A 23293-nucleotide genomic window follows, 5' to 3' on the forward strand; every position below is an offset into this window, starting at 1 on the left:
ATTATGAAACATCAAACAGTTAAATTATCATATAATACCGAGCTTGTGAAATTATAGCAAGATAAAATTGAATTTTATAAATCAGTGAATCGATATTAATCGATTTCTATTATTCCCATTCGAAAACATTCTCCAAAAGGAATTGTTAATTGTTTTAAACAAATTTATGTTGATTCGTCAGCGATAAATAACAGGGGGCTATAAATTATTGCCTTTGCGGACGTGGTTAAATGTAAATAACTGCGAAAATCCCGAAACAAATCGTACGAAACGGATGGGGTTACAGAAATTTCCTTTATGTCGGTCTGTTTTCAACGTTCTAATTTATATACGAAACTTAGTTAAAATCGTTTTATCTTACGAGTTATGACTTTGAAATATGAGATAGATTGTAATAATTCAAAGTACAAAGGCTTGATTTCACTAAGGTAACATGTAGCATACGACATTGTCCGATTCAGGTGTGTAGTAGTGAGTTTAGGTTTCATATATAGTCAGATATCATCATGATATTGATCTAAACAGCTCTAGATAGTCCTCAGAATCATAATCAATCATTTATTCGTGTTCAAAATAAAATGTCACGTATCTCAATTCAATTTTGCGGTTAGGTTAGGACAGGTTTTAATTTTGCGGTTTTTCATCACGTTTTCAAGAACTTTTACTACGATTTTTGCTACGAACGTTAGGTTTGGATGTTTAAAATCTGCATACTACTTAATTATAATTGAATTTCTCGCAGAAGAGTCACTACAATACTTTTCAAACCAAGATTTATTTCAACGGTATTTGATTTTGTGTATAAATATTTTAAAGATCGTAAATAATTTATTTGTATCCGTTTCTCCAATTTGCAAGTTTTGTTTTTGAACATTTTCAATATCACTTTGCTTCATTGTTATTGGGAATGAATCTGAAATATCTCGGCATTATTTTGATTTGAATACCTGTTTATATTTTACTGCTGGACGAAAATAAGTATACAAAATACTGTTTGCAGCATCAAAATGCAAACACATCGTTTTGTGTTGTACGGTCACACAAATTTGTGTTTATTTAGTCAGTGCAGGGTAGCCACAAACAAATCACACTGATTGTCTAAACGAATCTGTCAACGTCAAATATCACTCACTGACAGACCTGCGAGTACGTGCGTTTTCAGAACATAACCTTTTTCGCGTCATTGAAGTCTTCGACCATTTTGAGAAAATTATAGACAATCTAAAATTGTACAGACTCAATCATTTATTTTAATTTCAGTTATAACTGTGGTGAGTCGTTTGAAGTTTTTAAAAAAGATTGTAAATTGTAAATAAAAACAAATATTTATAATTGGATATGGCTTTATTGTTTTTCAAAACTTTTTCAAACGTTTGAACGAAATTTCGTAGCTTTTGTTCCATTCAGATTGAGGTTGAGGTTAGTTCTCTTGATTTTTTCGAATACTTCTGACAAACAAATGCAAAATTGGCCGTTCTACTTCGCTCTAATGGAACGGTAACGAAACACGATTGTTCAAGGTGGTGCTTCATCACCAAAAGTCGAAACGACTTGATCGGCACACTGCTGTTGGTTCAATACACGTCGAAAGTTACATCAGTACCATTTTAAAAATTCCCAACTGTGACATTCTGGCAATCAACCTTAACCATCTGGCTCTTTGTGCAATAACTATTCGGGTTATTTTCGTCTTCTTGTATATCAACATACGTCCTCTGTTTGTATGTTTTCCACAGATATCTTGTACCATTTTGACGCCATATTTTACAGAATTTATTATACAGAAAGGTTAAAAAAATTCTGACAAACAAACTATTGAAGAAATGATCTCGAAATTTGTTAGTTATCATTTGCAAAAGTTCTGTTCTATTGTCTGTTAGTTATACAGGATTATATTGTATAATCAGCATCTGTTAAGTGAACATGAAGTTAATATCTTCATAATTTTTTCAAGATCTCATTATGATTAAACGAGATCTTAATTAGATTTCCATACTAGTCAAGATCTAGCTCACTATACCGCAATAACATGATTTGAATTCAAGTTCGTTTTGTGGGAAATTTGTGGAGAAACACCAGCGTGAATTTTCGGTGGAAATGTAAATACTTGTCGGGATTGTTTGAATAGGATGAACTGTGGTAAAATTGTGTGCTAGCCGAACTTTAGGGAGTTGTCTACAGCTAGATAGTTGTTTGTTTATTGTATACTTTGCTACATTGTTTACAATGGATTATTCTAATACTGCCAAATTCTCAATACGTTCCGAAATATATTGAGAATAATTTGACAAATAGAAATGTAAAATAATTATTTGATCCTTTGTAGATTTAATCATTCAGGCAAATTATATTCATACAGGTTTCTACATAACCGTGGCTTAGTTATAATTCACCAGATGGTATCGATTGTCTAGATTAACCATATAGGTTATTAACTCTCTCGTTTCAGATACTTTGTACAGGTTGCGCATGCTTGAGAATGCGCAGAACCGAGCTGGAACCTCGGAGGATAGAGAAAGCGTTATCATTCTGTTTTCCTTAGTAGCAACAGCTGCCACTTACCGTTAATCACTTTATAAGAATGGGAATAGCCAGACAAACAATTTGCAATATCTATCGGTGCGTTTAGACAGGTATTTCGATTGAAACAAAGTTAGCAGCAGGTGGAAAAGCAAAAAAAACCAAAAAAGAAGAGAGAAGGTTTGGTTGAAGCGGCTCAAAAATTTGTGAAAATAATCGGCTTTCAAATATTCTGAGAAGGAATTCAGAAGTGTTGGTGTGGTTGGTTCTCGTGGTCTTTCTTCGGCATACATATGTCCTTCTAGAACTTCTGTAACCACCAAAATATATGAGAAAGTGTGTGTTAGATTTAGATTTAAGCAGTTAATAAAGAAAAAGCAAATGTTGTGTTTCAACCGGATATAGCAACTGGTCATTATGCAGAGGAAGTTTTGGGAGATTTTGCAGAGTTGATCCTTTTTTTGACAAGTCTAGGAATGTTCCTAATGTGTCTCAGATGAAGCCAAATGAACGTTTTTGGCGAAATCTGAATCGAAACGAATTTTCTGAACGATGGGAAGCACTTATAATCGACTGGGTGCTGATTCAATTATATGAAATGTGTGTTATTATAGTATAGCAACCATTGTTTAATAGAGCAAATAATTAAATTAAAACCGACGGTTTGTACGCGGATTTTTTGTTCTCACATCATCACCTCGTCTTTATGCGAATAATAAATTATTTAACAAGCGTTTAATGATGATATTTCACTTCAAATAGTAATAAACCATAGTACGTCGTGGAATATTGATACCCATAATCTCTACTATAGACGAAACGGAAGTTAAGATCTCACCACGTTGAACCTATCATCGAACAATTTGGTTTAAGAACGATTTATTGTATAACGAGGAATTCACATTCGACTCTCGGTATCCCAGAGCGGTGGATACGGAATTAGTTCAAATCTAGCTCACTCTATTAGCTCAAAATCATTGAAGCGTTCTCAATTTTATACGTGACGATTTGAATATGCAAATCGACGCGACGAGTTTTAGCCAAATCGACTCTGATGTTAAATTGTAATCATAGAGGGCGTAATGATAAACTGCAATGGAAATTATGTATACACAGTGATAGATAAATAAAGGAATATCCATAAAACGTCACAGGAAATTAATCAACTCGATTCTCAGTCGACTCTTTAAATAATCTATTTAAGTATCATCGAAATAAGAACGAGTCCACAAAAATGTAATTTATGTATGTCAAACATTCTAATAAATATTCTTCAACGGTTTGGTCTTCATAGAAAATAGAGTAGAATGAAAAATATATTTCTTAACTAAACTTTTATTGTTTTGAATCACTCCATAGTTCTTACGGTTTTTTTTTCTTTATCTTTCTATAACTTTTTATTGCTTTTAACTTCCTATGTTATTCTGGTTAGTTATCTCCTATCGAACTTCTTGTATATTGGATTGTTCCATATTTTCTTTTTCCAACTTGTTTCCTTCGTCTTCATCTCATTCAACCTCTGATATTTCATGCATTCAACTAAAGCTTGACCTTCCATTATGTCTTTTAGGACTTGATTTATTAGCGTTCCATATTCATTCTCATTCTTGGCAATTTCTATTTTAATATTTTGATATTTTCTTCTAGATTTCCTGGTGGATGTGTCAAACATTCTTATGGCTGCTTCGCTTAGTTTTTGTACTCAAGTTCTTGCCTCTGACAAATCTATTATATCTCTCCTCTAATTCTAGACATTGATATATGTATTCTTGTCCATATTTCTTTCAATTCTAGTCCTCTTTTTTTGCTTCTCTTTTGCCTTTTTATATTTTTCCATCAGTACTGCATGGAAATATGAGAAATTTTGAAATAAATCTTGTGATATAGGAGATCATCTCTCCTCAAAACAATTTCTAATCAAAAATCTTCAAAAATTGTCCAATTTAGATTACATCTTATTTCTTTATGGTTCGACATTCTCCTTGGAGTTTATATTCATTAAAAGATATACAAATTGAATCAATAATTTATTCCTATAGCTTGAAATTGTTTGAGCCTTTTACATACAGATTTTCATAAATCTCTTTGAAGTTTCAGTTTATCAGGATTTTAATGGATATTTTTCAATATAACCACGTCTAATAAAAACTAGGCTTACTGTTTTTAATCATAGTAATTTGACGAAATAATAAAAATTTTTAATAACTAAAAAGGTTTCGTGCAGTAAACAACCAGTTATAGCAGTGTTTCTCAAACGGATTAAGTTCAAGGACACGTGAAATTTTTCAATACATTATTGCCTTTATCTATCTTCTTTCGCATAAATAAACAATGAAAATAATAACCACTTTGAACAGGGGTTAATCAAACTTGATTGAAACTCACTTACTGAGTTTTTTTGCTGACGAAAGTATCCATTTTGTGTTTAAACAAAACGTAAATCAAGACGTCACCAAATATGTAATTTTACACTAATTCACTTTGTTCAAAGCACACGCATAAACCATACTAACTTGTAATTAACCTCTACGGAATCCATTGGCTTCAGCAGCTACTTAACGAGAATGTTTTTCCTGCCTTTGGATTTCTTCTACACATTACTGAATCGCAGTTATTTCTGATTTGAAAATTGTAAAATCCTTCTTACTAATAATATGAAAAACATTTTTTCGTTTCAAATTTGAGCAAAGTAGATAATCAAAATCGCTTTAATTATATATTTTATATCGAAAACAAACTATAGTTAAAAAATTAACACTTTTAGTCATTAGAAAAGCAAACGGAGCGACATCTATGGGTTGTATAATGTATAATTGGATGAAAACTGTGTTACTAAGATACTTAGTTTCAACTCGTAGATCATATTATTATCTTATTACCTTTGTTTACTTCAATAATAATGTCTGTGACTGGTAACAAATTTATGAGTGATACATTTTTTGAATTTAAACTGTTGAAAACAATTAAAAATATTTTGAAATTACGAGTTTTTTGATATTAAGCCGATTATAACACTAGCATCGCCATCTCTTGAACGCAACTAAAAGTTATTCGTTCAAGAGTACAGAAGGCTTTAGTTGTCGTAATTTATAATTCATTATTAGTTTGTTCCGTTAATACATAGATGGCAGCATAAGATGAAAAACAATATTTTCATTAATTTTGTTTTAATTAAAAAGAATTATTCTCGACAAGTTAATTCATTGAAATAATTTCTTTCTTAATAATTCTGTTTTAATGAAAAAATGATATTGACGAACAATGGTGATGATAAAAAGTCAATGACCTACGTGACGCAATATGAAATATTAGAGATGGATGCGATGTCATTAGGTAAAATTTAACGTTTCAATCATATTCAACACATTTTCTTACTTACTTAAATAATACAGGTCCAGACTATCGAGATCATCGGGATGAAGCTCTTTAGTTTCAGTGAATTTGGACCAAGCTATAAACAAAGAAAATGAAAAAAGAGGAAACATTTTCTGGTTATATTTCAGTTTTTGATAGATTGATCACTATACTTCTATTGTTCCACGGCTTTTGTTTGGTACTCACTTTTTTTGAAAAACTGAAAACAGTCAATGGGAAGTATAGAATGTTTTTGAGTTGTTAATGTTGGAGAATTTTCCAAATTTGCCATTTCTATTTCTTCGTCTTGCTGCATATTTGTCCGAATCTGGAAATATAGGATAATCTAATGAATACGATAATTCCGTCGATAATTTCACAACAATTAATAGAGAATATTTCCATGAATCGACCTGATTATTCTCAATGTTTATTCTCAACTGCAAAGGAATGGCGAAAATTGAAAACCATGGAAAAGGGAAAACAGTTGTACGAAGAGGTTCGTTTGTTAAATGTTTTTGTCGAAATTTGAACTTACCTGGTGTATTTCAGTGATTGAGGTACGAGATAAGACCAAAAAGTACTAATACAGGATAGCTGGTGCTAAAGTGAAGAGTGTCCTTCAAAATCTGGTGAGTGATGGCTGTAAGATCCAGCTTGTTTGGGTGCCTGATCACTCGGGCAACTCACTCGCTAGACCGGGAATCGGCGAATCCACCAATGGGCCCAGAACCCATTCTTGGTGTGGACAAAGTGCTGTCATCACGTCTCTCAACAGCCTTCTCGCAATACGGACTCGGCAGAGATGGATGGAGACGCCTGGCATGAGTCAAGCGAAGGCCCCGTTCGTATGCCACCAAACAATTAATAAGACTTCTAACCGGACACTGGCATCTAAGATGGGCATCACGGATGATCCGGAGTGCCACTGGTGCATTGAGGGGGACGAAACACCTGATCAAACCTCACAACCTGCCTAACGACATCAAAGGGTTCAAGTCAAAGCTCCCGATAGACTTTGGTAACGTCAATTGGGGCATATCGGGCCTATCTGAAGGCCTATGTACTCAACGACACCAAAAGAATCAGACTTAATCCTTATAACAATTTGAGTTTATACAAATCATTACAGAAACATTCCTCAAGTAAATATATTCTTTTAATTGTTCGATTTTGCATTTCTGCTGAGGTTTTGTTGTGGAAAACGGTAACTTTTAGATGAAACGCTGTTTAAACACTTATGAGGGAGTAAATTAAAAGGTAATAGGATGGATAGCGAACCCAGACAACATAGAATGTGATCAAATCGGGAGATGTAGCTTAACTTCAATTTTTATCTAGCAATTGTGGTTCAAGAAATTGTTGAGACACGTTTATATACAACTAAGAGTTAATGACGACATAACAATTGATTGGTACGTTGAAACAAATAAGATTTTTTATGAACTAGTACACGTCAACGCTTCAAAACTATTTGAGTTGTCAGGGTCCATCGATATGAAGTATTTGTTACGGTTGTTCCATGTGGTTGTCACCCTTTCTATCTTCTATTGGTTTGTGTGAAGCCGTTTGTCTATAGTTACCAATGATTTATGGTGGTAAAATCAAGGAACCCCGTTTTTGTCGAATAATTTTGAGGTTAATATGTCAACATCCCGTGTATCTGGTTTTGTCAGTTGTGATAGTAGAAAGCATCCGATTTTTTTTAAGCGTTAAACGTACCAAATTGAAAACAAAATTTAATCCATACAGTATGTCTCCGGATGTGCAAAGAAAGAAGCTTGTGTCAGTGGGAAATTATATTTTTACTGGAAACACTTTAGGAAAAGGAAATTTCGCTAGAGTAGAAGAAGCCGTTCATACTATTTTAAATGTAAAGGTAGCCATTAAAATCATCGATGTGAATCATATTAAAGAAGAATATGTTATCAAAAATCTGTACCGAGAAGCGAAAATAATGTCGAAATTGAATCATCCTTGTATAGCTTTTCTTTATCAAACGATGCAGAGATCGGACAACGTATATTATCTTATAACGGAAGTAGCTAGCGGTGGAGACTTGTGCGCTTTTGTGAAACGACATGTACACGGTAAACTTCCAGAAAAACAAACTAAAATATACGCAAGACAATTTTCGTCGGCCTTTAGTCACATGCATAACCTCAAAATCGTCCATCGTGATTTAAAAATGGAAAATGTAATGCTCAATAGCAGACAAACACAAATTAAAATTGTAGATTTCGGTTTAAGTAACTTTTGGTCTCCAGATAATCCTTTGAGGACCCACTGTGGTTCCCCCGAGTACGCGGCTCCCGAACTTTTTATTACAGGTAAAAAATACGGACCGGAAGTTGACTTGTGGAGCTTCGGTATCATTTTATACGGTATGGTCCTCGGTCAGTTACCTTTTGTTACTAGCAGATCCACACAGCTTCCGTCTCAAGAAAGAAGAAAGCAATTGGTAGAACAGATAAACAAAGGCTTGAGTACGTCTCATCGTAGAGCTCTGTCATCGTTCACAACGGAATTTAGAAGTTTGATGAGTAGATTATTAGTGGCGGATATCACGAGAAGAATCACAACTAAAGAATTAGCAGTCCATCCGTGGATAACAGATAGAGGTAAAAAGATAATAGTCGCTAATCCTCTGAAGAATTTAGATTCTTACGAAAAGAGTAAAATAGTGAGTAAAATCAATACATCTTTACAAATGGAGCCTAAAGTTTTGAGTTCGACTTTAGTTCAAGAGCCTTTAGGTAGAATTGCGGGTATGTTTAATATTCTCAAACGACGATATCAACTGAGTCAAGTACATGGTGACGGCACTTCACAAACCATGTCATCGTTGAACATTTTCGAATTAAAAAATTTGTCGAAATCTTTGGAAAAAAAAAGTTCGAGCAGTACTAGAGAACACAAATTGAAAATGCTACAAACCGCTTTCCAAAAATCCCAAACGACCCAAACGCAAACGAAAAAACCTGATTATCGTTCGCCGAGAGTGTCATTAAGCGAAGGAAAACCGTCGAAACCAACCAATCCAATCATCGAACAAGAAAAAATCAAATCAGCGAAAATAAAAAAATATTCCAAAATCAGACCAAACACTGTACAAGAAATTATTAAACAAGAACACGAATTGGAGAAAATTGAGGAATCTATTAGACCCAGTACCGTTCAGCCACTTTCGCAAACAAAAAGTTCCCCTGTAGATTATAGAGAAATCAAATCTCCTTGTTTAAGAAGAAAAGTTTATTCCGCCACTATAACCCAACACATCAATTCCCCAAAACAAAATAAATCACCTACAAATTTAAAACAAAAAGATATTCCTCTAGTACCTACAAAAGCATCGGAAAAACTTGACGTTCCGTTCGGAATCAAACTTCCTAAACTGATACTACACAATTCGAAACCCAACAAAAAACAAATCCCTCTACTTCCAAAAAAATCCAAGAACCTAAAACCGAAAGAGAAAGAATATACGGCTAAGATAGAACTCAAAAGAAGTAGCGATTTGAAAGCTTCAAAAAAGTTACTAGAAATATCGCATTCCACCGAATCGCCCCATTATTCCAAGAAAGAAGTATCGTTACGACCTCCTGACGCGAATCCAGAAAATACCAACTCGAAATCAGAACATAGAACAAGAAGACCGCCAACTACAGCTCCTTTACATGAAATATTAGAAACATCTCTAAGAACAGCAGGCATTGTAACTTCTAATTCAAAATCGATTAGAAAGCACTCCGGATCAACTAATATAAACGTTGGTTCAAAAGAAAGGAAAGAAGAACCTGTTGATAGATCCAATATGGCTTACGGTGATTACGTTAGCCGTGCCTCGACGACTCCAGCAGGACATAACAAAAAATTAGCTATTTATGATCCTATCGCCAAATCCATAGCTGATTATGTTTCAAACAACGTTTCTAATAAGATTTACCATTACCCTTGGCTTAAAAAATGAAAGTTATTGTTGAAATAAGTCATATTAAAATGTAAATAAAATTTACTCAAATAACAAAATGGCAATAACTACTATTTGTGTTTTTATTTAACTTTTATTAAGGCCGCAGTTAAACTGATTGTTTCATACAAGAAAGAATTTAGTTAGCTACTGATATTACGTCTATGGCCAATGGTTTCTTATTAATCTTTTGTTTTATTTTCTCTAAGAGTTTTTAAAATGTTTTTGGTTGGTTCCATCTAGCTAGGACCTGGCCTCCCATCGTCTGGGTGCTCTTTCCCGTCCATCAGATTCTAAAAGCAACGTTTTCTTCTCGATATGATAAACAGATAACATAGAGCAACACTTTTATTGGTCTCGCATGAAAAAAAACCAACAGAATAACTTTATAGACGTTTTGTAATAAATCCGAAGGATAATGGATGCAGAATTTCACATTAAGTATAATGGTAACATCTTAGGCCCGTTTCACACCAATCTGGATCAATCTGGATCACTCCGAATCAAGTTGAATCTGATTCGTCATCTCCACTCTTTCACACCAGCTGAATCAACCTGAATAATTCTTACCTGGAATGTTTTATTCTTCGCCAATTCTCCTCCACACAGAAGATATGAGATTTCTGTTGCTGTGATTTTTATCACTGGCGTCATAAATCGCATTATTTTCTTTAACTTTTAAAATTAAATAATTCCACGTCCATCTCGTATATTTGTTGATGCAAGACTGACCGGACGAGGAATCTGACAGGTTGAATCCAACTGCGATCTCGAATCAAACCTGATTGAACCAGATTCGTCCGGTCTGAAGGCGGGAAAAGTTGATTCGGAGTGATCCTGATTGATTCGGATTGGTTTGGTGTGAAAGGGCCTTTAGGCATACCGGCGATTCAGTTCTAATTTACTTCAATGATTATTTTTAAGAAAACATTACAAGTCGAAATAATATTAATAAAAAACGTTCAATAATTTTATTAGGTATGTTAAAACTACTTCGCAACCCCAAGAGGGCTGAGAGCTGTTTCTTTCCCACTCACCCCATAGTGATGTTTTTATTTTTTTGTATTACTATCAAAGGTTATTATACAACAACATGGCGAGGTTTTGAAAAACGAAACAGTTTCATCGTCTATCTGGAAGAAAAATCGTCTAGTTAATCGATAAAATTCGATATTTTTTAATTAAAAAGAATGAAATTTGTGAACTCATGTCCAGCTTTGTTGCCGCCGTATTTTCAATATAACTCGATAAAGTTCAAGATGAGGTGAACGGATGATGTGGATGATTCTGGAAATAGGAAAATACACAGAAAAGATATAAATGGAAGGAACTGAGAAAGATCTTTCTCTAAAGCTGGAAATGCTAATTGAAACTTGAGAGACCAATCGGAAACAGAATTTTTCAAACTTGAACCATACGCTGAATAGATTGTGTACTTTTTAATATTTCTTAAGCAGCTAGCGCCATCTCTAAATCATACCAGGACCATTCTCGTATTGTTTTAATGTCAGACACTAAATAATAAAAAAAATCTCCGACACAAGTGAAAAATGCTTTAAGAGCGAATTTTAATAAAGTGAGAATATAAAGGTGATGAATTTATAATAGCATTTATTAGTTTATAAATCAAGTTGAAAAGATTACTCGTGGATAGAAAAAATAAACATTAGATTTGCTTCGTTCAATAAATGGAATAATAAAGTTTTATGTCGATTTTAAAAAGGTGATAAAAGGTGTTGTTCATCGAGTAATCCAATTCGCTATGCATTTTTTACTTCTTTCATATTATATAATGAATTAACTGGTACTAATAGTGTTAAAATCAAGTATATTTATCAAGTTTACACAAATAAACGAAATCGAAACATTGCTACAGGTGTGTTTTAGTATTTTCTATTCTTTTCATGTGTCTCATCCACATTTTCATTAGATTTTACGTTTTGCCTTTGATAAATTCTCTTCTTCTTGCTTTATCTTACTCTATCTAGTTATCTTTTTGGCTTTACTACTCTTGCTTCATCATCCTCCATGTTTACCAATGTTTCTTATCAAGTTTGCCACTTCTTTCACCTTATATGTGATAATTCCTGATTCTTATTGTGGTCTACTTTCTTTTGTGCTTTATCTACTCAATTCTCTTTCGTTTTTATCACTTTAACTAATATTATTGATATTCCTTCTTCTTTTTTACATAAATCGATTCTTCTCTTTTATACATTTACCTTTCTATCGGTGTTCTGATTTTTGTTATCGTTCTTTGTATCTATTTCGTATTAAAAACTCTTCTTCTAAATTATGATAATGTGTTTTGGGACATTAATACTTTTATCTACAACTCCTAATTACCTATTTAATAACTACTCTTCTTCATATTGCTTTTTTATTTGTTTGTGAGTCCGCAATCTCTTGTCACAATTTTGATTTGAATTTTGAGGTACTTGACACCTCAAAATCTAATCTATTTTCATTTAAAAAAAAATTAAATCAAGTCACAATAATTAATAGAGTGAGAAAAATCGCTATAAGTTTAATAAATTAAATCTACGGGTATTTTTAATGTAATTTATAATATTTTACTCAAGGTTCTTATAAATTTATGTAGCCTACATCTGTTTCGATCGAATTTAAATCGAAAAATTGATCATAAAACCAGAATTCATATTTATTTTCATTCCAATTGCTAATAATAGTAACATTTATAATACTTGAAAACTGTAACGATATGAATTACAGACATTAATTTTTACTTAATACACTGCGGTGAGTTTTCGAAAATCAATAATTTTTCGTATTAATAGGTAACCTATAAATTGGCAGCTGTTAAAAATTGATTTTAACAAGCAATAACTATAAGTGATTAATTGTAAACATATTACAGATATAGAATAATTCTACTCATTCATTCAGTATTTTGTATAATTGAATAACAAGTGAGGTGGTTCAAAAAATTATGAAACATGTTACTGTGTAACAGTTTATTGTCCAGAATCCTCATCTATACAATAAACTGTTTGTTTTATTCATAAAATAGAAGCTATCATATCTGAACTGCTATTATAGTTCTTGGTTACCTCAGATTTATCAACAACAAGAACCCAACAAAACGCAAGGACTTTCAACAGAAAATACAAAACTGCTCCGTTGAGAAAATCACACTCAAATCATTTAATAAGTATAATAGAAATAGTAGACGAAAAAGATAGTTCTAATCGTTTAATTCACGATAGAATTAAAGGATTTTCCGATTTGGTCACGGTCGAATGGATCTGGAAGTAGCAGATGTCTGATATGGCTCAGTTGTTTAAAGTTTGGAGGAGAGGATTTATAGCTCACGATCAAACCTTGCAGTAACGTTTGGCGATATTCAACTACAATATCAACGAGTTTTTGTACATTTTGGTGAAGTAGATCTACTATAATACACCATGTATCAAAGAGTAGTCAAAACTATGGGTTTTTCTAGGTGGATTGGCGACAAAGAAGATACAAGATAGATAGAATCAATGACGAACATTATGTCAAATGACTGCGTTGATTTAGTGATGATGTGATCAAAGAAACAGTTTTGTTGTATAAAGATAATGCTAGGACTCAAATATGTGTAATTTCTATGGTAAAAAATTTGATTTCAACGTTGGAATCATCTTACAAAAAAATACCTGTTGATAGACAGTCTATTTTATCTGTGTTTTATTGAAAAAATCCCCTAGAATGAATCAGGATCTCGAGTGTGCTTTTATAACAAATAAAATTTGAATTTATTTCAAAAATTCGGAATGGAAACGTTGGTAGTTCCGCGTGATATGGCATATTCAGAAGCTGGATTACCAAAAACAAAAAAAAAACACTTATTTTCAGTAGATAGAAGAATTTTTTTAATAAATTTATCGTCATCTAACTTAAAAGGTTGTAGTGAAAATGTTAATTTATAAATCTCGATCCTACCTCAAATAATCTTTTCCAACTCATTTTGGATAATGTTTATTATTGTCAGTTTCACTAATATTCGCAAATTTTCCGCATACTTCTTTAAACTCAGTAATATCTCGGACACGCACGCTCTAATACTAACGAATTTTGAAATTTTGTGCAGGTGGTCTTGGATTAGATCCAAGTTATTTTTGGCGGTTTTGTGGGTAAAGAAAACCTGATTGTCTTTTTGTTGATTTATTCTCTTTGACATCCAACTATTCATAAAAAGTCCATCTAACTGTTGTGACAAATTAATTCATTTGCATTAACACGAGTGTCGTATTATTATTAGTGATGGAGAGTAATAGTGAAGAAAGTTTAAACTGCACACCAGAAAATGTTGTTGAATCGACAACTGCAGCGACTATTAAACTTCTCCCTGAGAAATCCAAGGAGTGGTGTAAAGAAATTGGAATTGTTTTATCAACTATAAATATCTGTCAATTGTCATCATACCTCTGCAAGAAACATCACAACAAGGAACAAAACGAGGGGATTAAATCTAGCGAATGCATGACTTCAATTCATTAATTTTGGCTGGTGCTTGTGTCTTGATGAAACAACACTTTCTTCTTAATCAAATACGGCTCATTTTCTTCACTCAAACATTGCAGTAAGTTCGTATTATATTCGAAATTCATAGTTTTAGTTGTGACAGATTAACTAAATACATATTAATTCGTATTATTTTCAATCAAGAAAAAAGAAGAAAATTAATCACTTTCGAATTGTTTCATCAACTATGAATCACTTCATATATCTGTCATTTGTCATTATACCTTTACAAATCACTTAACAACAGATATTTATAATATTGGTAACGAATTTGCTAATAGTTACTTGAAAGTTGAGTCAAGTTAAACAGTTTATTGTACGCGCTACCACAAGTGCTAGTGTGAATCAAATAATATTAACTAACCGGAAACTCAACAAAATGGTTTCAAAATTTGGTTTGGTTTAAAAATTTTTTTCATTAAAAACAAATTGAACGTTCCAGTAAGTTATTCTCTTTGGAACTCACACTGTTATATGTCATCACAATCGAAGATCATCCCCAGGATGTTTCACTCTTATTCATAGGCGTATTAAGTCAAAGATTTGGTTTAAATTTCGGTCTGAAGGTCACATATACGAAACCCAACATTATCTAGCCCAACACAAAAATATATTTAGTTTTCAACTTAATAGCTTTTCGCTTTAAACCTCTTCATCCATCACTTCAAAAACCACTAAAACTTACGGCAATAGCATTTGTTTACCGCACGGCGAGTATTTTTAATTGAGTATCAGCTGATTTTGACAATTGATTAGATTGCTCAATTTATATTCTTCTTTTACACAAATATATTTGACATAAAATGAACGAGTGTTAATTTTACTAATACTTGCGAATAGCACGGAACATAACAATTTAGACACATTCTATTCTATTGAAATTTTATGTAATTGTATCGATGGCTGCAACGTTGCCAGAGTAATCATTTCGAAAATAGTTCTACTGATATTACATTGGTATAAGTTTCTTATTCTTGTTTTACGTAGCAATTAACTCAATTTCTTTCGATTTCCCTTTGTTTCTAGTTAATGTTATTTTTTTTTAAATATTTTGAGATATATATTTAAGATGAACCCATATTTTGTTCTCCCCGATTTGACCCAATTAAGTAACGTATTTTTATAAATTGTACAGGCCAGTTTTTAAAATTAGTAGCTATCATCCCGCGGAAAGTATTTATTTAAAATAAATTACCTATTTCCGGTAGAAGCGGTAAAAAAATATATAAAGAAATATTTATTATCATCGTTCACGAAATTAATATGTGGTTTGATAACGATACGGCAAATCCCTTCTCTACCCGCCCATTTAACAAGTATTTTAGTAACTTATTTGCACGTCCGAAAACACACCAATCAAAAAAGGGTCTGACCCGCGGCAAATTTTTGCCTTTCATTCGAGAACTCGCGGTTAGTTTATAACATGTAAAACCTATAATTACATATGTGTTAATTGTAGAAAGAAGGGTAACGTCGACGAGGCGGTGATATCGCGCTTAACAAGGGATCAAAGAACTTAACTCTGAAGGACTAAAAGATCTCGACATTCCAATATTAAGGACCACCGAGTAAAAATGACAGTACCGGTCTTGGAATCTAGATTCGTTCAGATTTTTTGCTATTAAATACTTTATATTCAGTTCATTTTCACTGCTTCAAATGGTAGTAAAAATTTTTCTATTTTCACCACACTGTAGTTTTGAAATTTACTTTTAAATCTAAGTGGATTCGAAACCGTAAAAGATCTAGTAGACCAGATGAACAGTAATTGCTTATCAGTCCGCTGCAATGAGTTCTTGTTGATAGTACTTATCGTGAAATATTGATTTTGAATAATACATTAACTCAGATTCAAAACAAGTGCCGATAACACTCACTAAAAGTTAAAATTTGTCGTTACGAGGATGGTACCAGAAACACCTGGCCTGCCCTAGAGATGGCGATAGTTGCATTAGAAAATACACGATCTATATATCATGTCATTTAGGATTAAAGACGCCATCTTGTTTAGTATTTGTTTGGCAGCCATCTATGATGAAGGTTTTCAGTGTAAACATGGAAAAAAATTGTTATTGTTATGTGATACAATATTTTTATTTTGAAGGTCTTAGCAAGACCAATATTAAAACTAAGCTATTAGCCTGATTTAACCCCCTCGGACTATTTCCTATTTCCACACTTTTTCCGAGGAATTTGACGATTCTTGTCAAGGTATCGAACTTATTGATCATCGCTGGGAAAAGTGTATGAAGTTAACAGGAGATTAGGAGCTTTATACATAATCCTCGTAAATACAGGATCGTATATATCATACCTAAAGTCAAATATAGTCGACTTGTATTCCAATTTCTACTTTATTCTGGAGGAAGAACTTAGTCGTTCAGCTCTCTGGATTTGCCAAGCTATCAGCAACTTTAGATTTAGTCTTCTTGAACTACCAAATGTCTAAAGTGTGAGCTGCTGGTACATATCTGGCATTTGACGTGCGTAGTTTATGTCAGCAACCATCCAAACCTTTCCTAACAACACCCAAACAATATTATAAAATCAAATCGTCACCACTTGTCTCTATCTAATTACGTTAATGATATATAAATAAAAAAAACTTCAATTTGTAATCGGTTTGGTTTATATATCGAACTAATTAATAAGTAGTACTAACGTTCACAAAAAAAAAATGAAACAAAAGTTAAGTTCGATAGTCTATGAGGCTCCTAATATCCCAATTATAACAATAACAGTAAATTATTAAAAGATAAATACAGAGCAAAGAGGATCGGTTCATTTAACCCACCTAAATCCAACGAAACAGTTTTCCCAAACACTTATTAATTATTACCGAATAGCCGCTCAGTTATGGAATGTAAACACATGTGATTATAATCACAACCCATAAATTTATTACTTGAAAATAATACGGTTAAACCCATCGATTGATTTTACTACCTACCACCACAAAAAAAAACATAACAGGTACCGAAAACTGTGCATTTGGTATATAATTTGAATTAACTTGATTTTTTTGCCATAGACATTATCATAAAATCATTATTTTCCTATTTAATTAGTTCATTAGCGATGTTCTAAACGCCTCATCATTGGTTAGGTGACATCAAATAACACGTGGATTTATTGACATCCAAACAAAGTGTCGTTTGTATTTGGAACAAAAATCCAGTACGTTCCCGAAGCGTTATTAGATTTTGATTTCTTCTGGCATTCATGATGGCTGCGTATTTTGTATCTAATCAAGATTTTACATTCACTGAGGTCAAATAAACAAAAGCATTAAAATTATCTTTGCACAATACAAACATTTCATTCTTGTTATCGCACTCAGGTACAATACAATATCTAAAGAACGTGTTTTTAATTTGTTCCATGACTTTTAACGTTATTATAACCTATAAAGTAACTGTCATAATTGAAGTAAACAAATACTGGACGTTGCGAATGACGTCATTTAATGATCGCGAAAAATAGCGGCGTTTTCGAAACAAACCAAATTTAAACGATACTTATTTTGACTTTTTTGGTAGAATATATTATATTGTTTATTGAGTTATAGCTATCTAAAGAGCGAATTAAAAATATAAAAAAATACGTGCGTATTTCCTGTTGAGAATTTGATAGTTCAAAATGCAAACAAAAGTTTTTCGTATCGATAAAATGTTTTCAAAATATCACTTTGACTTTGATGGATATTTAAATAGTTTTTTGTCTGATATGATATTATGTTGTCTTGTATTTTTTGATATATGTTCTTGAGGATAACAAAAAGTCTTCTATTAAGTTCAATGACTTCTTCTATCAAGTACCATAGTTCAAAAGATCCAATAATATCTTCAGAACTAATTATCTTTTCATTCAACGAAAACCTTTTATTTCAATTTTCACTCCAAAATATTAGATTTTGTAATATATTCGTGATAAATTGTTTTTAAATCGAAGAGAGTGAATGGTTGGATTATTTGTTGAAAATATTAACTTTTGAAGGGATGGGATTGTGGTGATTTTGGGGTTTGTTACAACTACTACCGCGGGAATGGCAAAAAAAGAAAAAAATCATTTCCAATCACCAACTTTTGGCTAGTAAACGTGTTCACCGGGTTACAGGAAAACCTGCAGCACCGCCGAAATAAATTTAGTTACCCTACCCAACGCTAGATGGTGACGCAACCAGTATTCATTGAAGTATACAGAAATTTGCTGTAATACGTGATGGTTTTTGTATCTTTAGTTATTTTTATGATTATTTTTTAGTTTTTACAAACTTTTGTCTACAAATTGTAACAATTTTTAACAATAAAGCATTTCTTTCGAAACTTATCATGTTATTTAATTTACATTGGATATTTTAAAAATACAAAAGTTTTAACATTCCTATCTCTTGTAAAACATGTGGCAACATCGATAGTATATTCATTGATTATCAGATTAGAACAATGAAATATTTGAAGTATGTTGAGACAAAATTAAGAACCGTCGTTACTAAATGCAAATCAATTTGGTTAGGTTGAAGTGATTTGTATAACGAAGCAAATATTTTCATTTAGTGGAAACTGTGATTAAATTAAGTGTGCGGTTCAAAAGCTCGCTTGTATCTGAAAATTTATTTCGAACACACTGTATTTGCAATAATGTTCACTAGATGGAATTATGTTCAGTATTTATTCGTAAAAAACGAATGAAACAATTGAGCAATATCCTGAGAATGTACGGTATGTCCTAGTCGGTCTGACTCACCACACACGAAGAATGGAGATCTGCACGTCTTGTTTGACATACTTGGCCTCCATCACAGTATATGACGATTTATGAATTGCTTGTACTGTTTTCCCACAATAATACATATTTTGTTAAGTATTGTTGAAGATTTAAAGAAAAAAAATTTTGTGATTTGAAAATAAACATAGTTGTGAAACAATATGTGGCGCGTGAGGTTTTTTTTAGGTTAGAAAATGTATAGAAAACAAAAATAATGTTTATAAAGAAGGAAAGAAAATGTCGAAATACATTTAATTGAAGAATAATTGTGGTTTATCGAGAAATCCAAATATTTAGGAGGGTATTAAGAGTGTCGTGAATGTTTTATATGCAAAAAGTAATATTTTCATTCGCAAGAAAGAAGAACCGAAGGAAACAAAAATTGTGGTTACGAGAATGGTCCCAGAAGTACAAAGAAAACACACATTTTGGAAAAAAAAATATATTTATTATAATTCATTGATTTTGGCCATTGGAATAACGGATGTGTGAGCTGGTGCTTGTGTCTTGATGAAACAACACTTTCTTCTTAGCCAAATGCGTCCGTTTTTGCTTGGTGTCTTCACTTAAACATTGCAGAAGTTCCCATAATATTCGTGGTTGATTGTTTTTCGTTTTTTTTAAGATAGTCAATAAGCATTCCAAAAAAAAGCGAATCCATGACCTTGCCTGTAGATGAAACAGTCATTGCCTTATTCGGAACCGGTTCTCCCTTTTCAGTGCATTGTTTTGATTGTACTTTTGTTTCAGGAGTGAAGTGATGGACCCATGTTTAATGAAACGGCCAAACACGCAATGGAAACATCTTCATGACGCAGTTTTTGTTCCATTGTGAGCAAACGCGGCATCCATCTCGCGCACAGCTTCCTCATGTCCAAATTTTCAGTTAATATGCATTGAACTGCACTTTTTGGAACGCACTTTCAGTCGACGATCATCCAGTACCACTTTGTGGAGTCTTCACCTTATTTGGACAACAACAACGATGCTGGTAATCGCAGGTCGCACGGCTTCTGCTACCAAATATTTCACTAGTAATTACGAAGGAGTAGTAAAATCTAGTTTTTTATTGGTTGGGCTAATGCCTTTCAAATAAAAGTATTGTATCATATAACGATGACCAATTTTTCTCCATGTATAAAACGTTCACTTTTGGTGGCTACCAACCAAATACTAAACAACGTGGAGTCTTCAAACTTGAAACATATAGAGTATGTACTTTCTAACTAAGTACTTCTGGAACCATCCTCGTATATATAACCGACTGTAGACCAACTTCAAGGTATAGGAGTGAAAATTCGAATTTTTCAACAATGATTCACAAAAATTTGAGTTAAGTTATCCAGCAGTAGTATTGAAAAATATGAAAAAGACAAAATTAGATTTGGTATATAATTTATAGGTAGAACTACTAGAAAACAGCATGTCAACATTTCAACGATTAAGGGGAACATCAAGACAATCCTTTGAAGATTTAGTAGCGAAAATACTGAATGAACTTTGACTAAATAGATAAAAGACTAAAAATGAACGAAAAAATTTCAACATCGCAGGGTATATTAAAGAAATGAGTAAATATACAAAAAATAATAGTAAATTACCTGCTAGATAATTATCATTCACTAATTGGGTCGGTTAATTAGATAAATTCGCTGAGGCTAGATGACACCAAATTACCAGAGAAACAAAATCTGAGATTCAATGAATTTGACTCGAGAATGCATTGTTCGATCCCATTATTTTGTCACAGAGTTACAATCAATCAAATTTATTACCTGCAATTGGAATTTTATCAAAAATGACGCACACTTACATCTTATCTACCCATATTGACATATGACAGGATTTCTATTTTTATCACTAACCTTCATTTTTACAATGCCACGTTCTATTTGAAGATAATCATTATATTATATTTTTACTACGGGAAATGATAGATTTAGAGAAAGAAAGAAAAGAAAAAATCTTAAATAGATTACATTTTGGCCGATACCTCATTTAAAAGGTGTTTTGGGTTCTTATTAAGTGAACTGACAGACATAGATGGCGCTACTAGTATTAAATCCATTTGATATTCGCAAACGACATGTGTATAAATTTGACAGCTTTTATACTATTAATTTATAAGTTACAACATTGTAAATTAAGCAAATTAGTTAATAGAGCTTTTTTATACTATTGAAGCCAAAGCTTGCAATAAAAATCCATGCAAATTAACCGTTAAGAAGTTTCAGTGCACGCCTAACAAGCTGTTAACGAAAAAAACGTAAAAAAGTCCACAAAATCAACGTAAAATAATGCTGAGACCCTAAAAATATCTAAGCAACGTGTTGGATATATCGTGAATGAATATTTCGGTATGCGAAACTTCTATTCGTACCGTTCGGGTACGTATTCGACCAAAAACATAAACGAATTGATGAATTGCTTCCTCAACCACCGTATCATCCAGATCAAACCCCCCGCGATTATTCTTTTAAGATAAAAAGAATAAAATTAGATTTTTACTCCGCTACCAAAACGTTTTGTAGTCGTTTGGGTTATGAAATTGTTTTTCATCAAATAGAGGAGGTTCTTTTAATATTTTTCAAGAGGTAGTTTTGCATATATTTGAATATACACCCTCTGAATGTATATTTGTAAGAATATACAATAAACTGCATTCTTTCCATGGCTTCTATGTCGATATTTAGCCATTAACCAAATAATTGATTTGATGAACGATTTTGCTGGTATTATTCCTAGTGGAAAAAGTAATAGAACTCTCCTAGTATAAATTGAGTACAATTTCACCAAACCATTTCGTCACATAGTTCCGCCCTTGCTGCTTATAACTCATAATTATACTTTAAGCAACATGACAAAGCATAAGTTTAAAATGAACTCATATTACAAGCGAAATTCTAGGAAGCTTATGGGCTTATTGTTAAAATTAATTATGGTGGTTATTACGAAGTTTCGATATCTAATACTCAATCAACTATTATATTTGATTTATTATTGAAATAAATAGGAAAACATCAAAGACTACATCATCTAAATATTGAGGAATTATTTAGTATAATTTTCTTTGATAAAGACAATTCACTAATACGTCGATTGACAGATGATAATCCATTTTATTCACGGATTTTCTTCATTATTAGTTTATATTTTCCACATAAACGAGGTCAAGATCCTATCAATTATTATATTAAGCCCTGCATACGATATTTAGACTGGAACAGACGGCGCATTAAGCGAATTTCTTTACAGAGAACTGTAAAATTTTGTCCTTGGCACCTCATAGATGGCGCCACACACGTCGCTCCTTTCAAATCATTCTTCATTTTGTCTTCGTTGCGTACATTACTTCGAATTTATTTTTTTAGTACTGTCACCACTCCCTACTCCACCTGAACCATTGAAATCCCTTCTTTTTTGGATTTCCAATGAATCAAAATTATTTTTGCGTAAAACACGAAAATTTGCTTGCAAATGACGTCGTTGGGAGCATCCAAAATTTGTGATTTGTCATCTGATGGTCGTAATTTTGAGACAACATTTAAAATTCAAGGCAAAATTTCTTCAGATCTATTTTATGGGTAATTGTGAAGAACGTATAACAAATCTGGCCGGGTCTACTAGTAATTTGATAAAACTATAACATGTCACACAGCTATGAACCACCCTGTAGATATCAGGATATCTTCCAGATAACTCACAAGCGGTCCTATAGCCCCGTGTGGGCTTTGACCTTGGATTATCATCCTGTGAATCGCATTGGTCGGAGATGATATATGACATTGTCCAATCATCCACATTTTGGCTTCCCTCTTTTCCTCGTATTATATACTTTAATATTAAGAGTCTTCCATACTTTGATACGTCCAAGCTACTGAAATCTCCATTCATATCCCCCAGCGACTCCATCCATTCTCCCGATGACTTTCCTTTCAAATCTTCTTAATATTTCTTTGTTCTATTCTATCAGCTGTCATGGGACTATAACAGCTTTGTACATTTGCATTTTGGAGGTGCGGTTTAGAAGTTTGTTCTTCGGTAAAATCAAATTCTAAAGAGATATCAAGCAGTTTGCATTGTTATGTATCAAAATCCTTGAAGGTTTTAAGATTATGAGTCCGATCTCTTCAGCTTTCCCTTTCTATGTCTTCG

At 32.6% G+C, this 23293-nt stretch overlaps 2 protein-coding genes across 3 annotated transcripts in view; one reads left to right on the top strand and one right to left on the bottom strand.

Moving 5' to 3' along the window:
- The window catches only part of LOC130892674 (Kv channel-interacting protein 4-like), a 124841-nt gene extending 109964 nt beyond the window's left edge, over positions 1-14877 (bottom strand). The window contains exons 1-3 of one of the 2 annotated variants that reach the window (XM_057798196.1): positions 14838-14877; positions 6082-6202; positions 5900-5971 (exon numbers count right to left, since the gene is read on the bottom strand). In XM_057798196.1, coding sequence (XP_057654179.1) covers positions 5900-5971; positions 6082-6202; positions 14838-14852 — 208 coding nt within the window. In that variant the 5' untranslated portion in view covers positions 14853-14877. Of the gene's footprint in view, positions 1-5899; positions 5972-6081; positions 6203-13789; positions 13914-14837 lie in introns of those variants that run through there. The other variant, XM_057798195.1, reaches the window with a different exon arrangement.
- Positions 7389-9918, top strand: LOC130892673 (serine/threonine-protein kinase MARK2-like). Its single transcript, XM_057798193.1, has one exon. It carries the CDS (start codon positions 7460-7462, stop codon positions 9842-9844), a length of 2385 nt encoding a protein of 794 aa, XP_057654176.1. The 5' UTR covers positions 7389-7459; the 3' UTR covers positions 9845-9918.
- Positions 14878-23293: the final 8416 nt, after the last annotated feature.

This window comes from Diorhabda carinulata, chromosome 4 (assembly GCF_026250575.1).
Source record: "Diorhabda carinulata isolate Delta chromosome 4, icDioCari1.1, whole genome shotgun sequence".
NCBI classification, from domain to species: Eukaryota; Metazoa; Arthropoda; class Insecta; order Coleoptera; family Chrysomelidae; genus Diorhabda; species Diorhabda carinulata.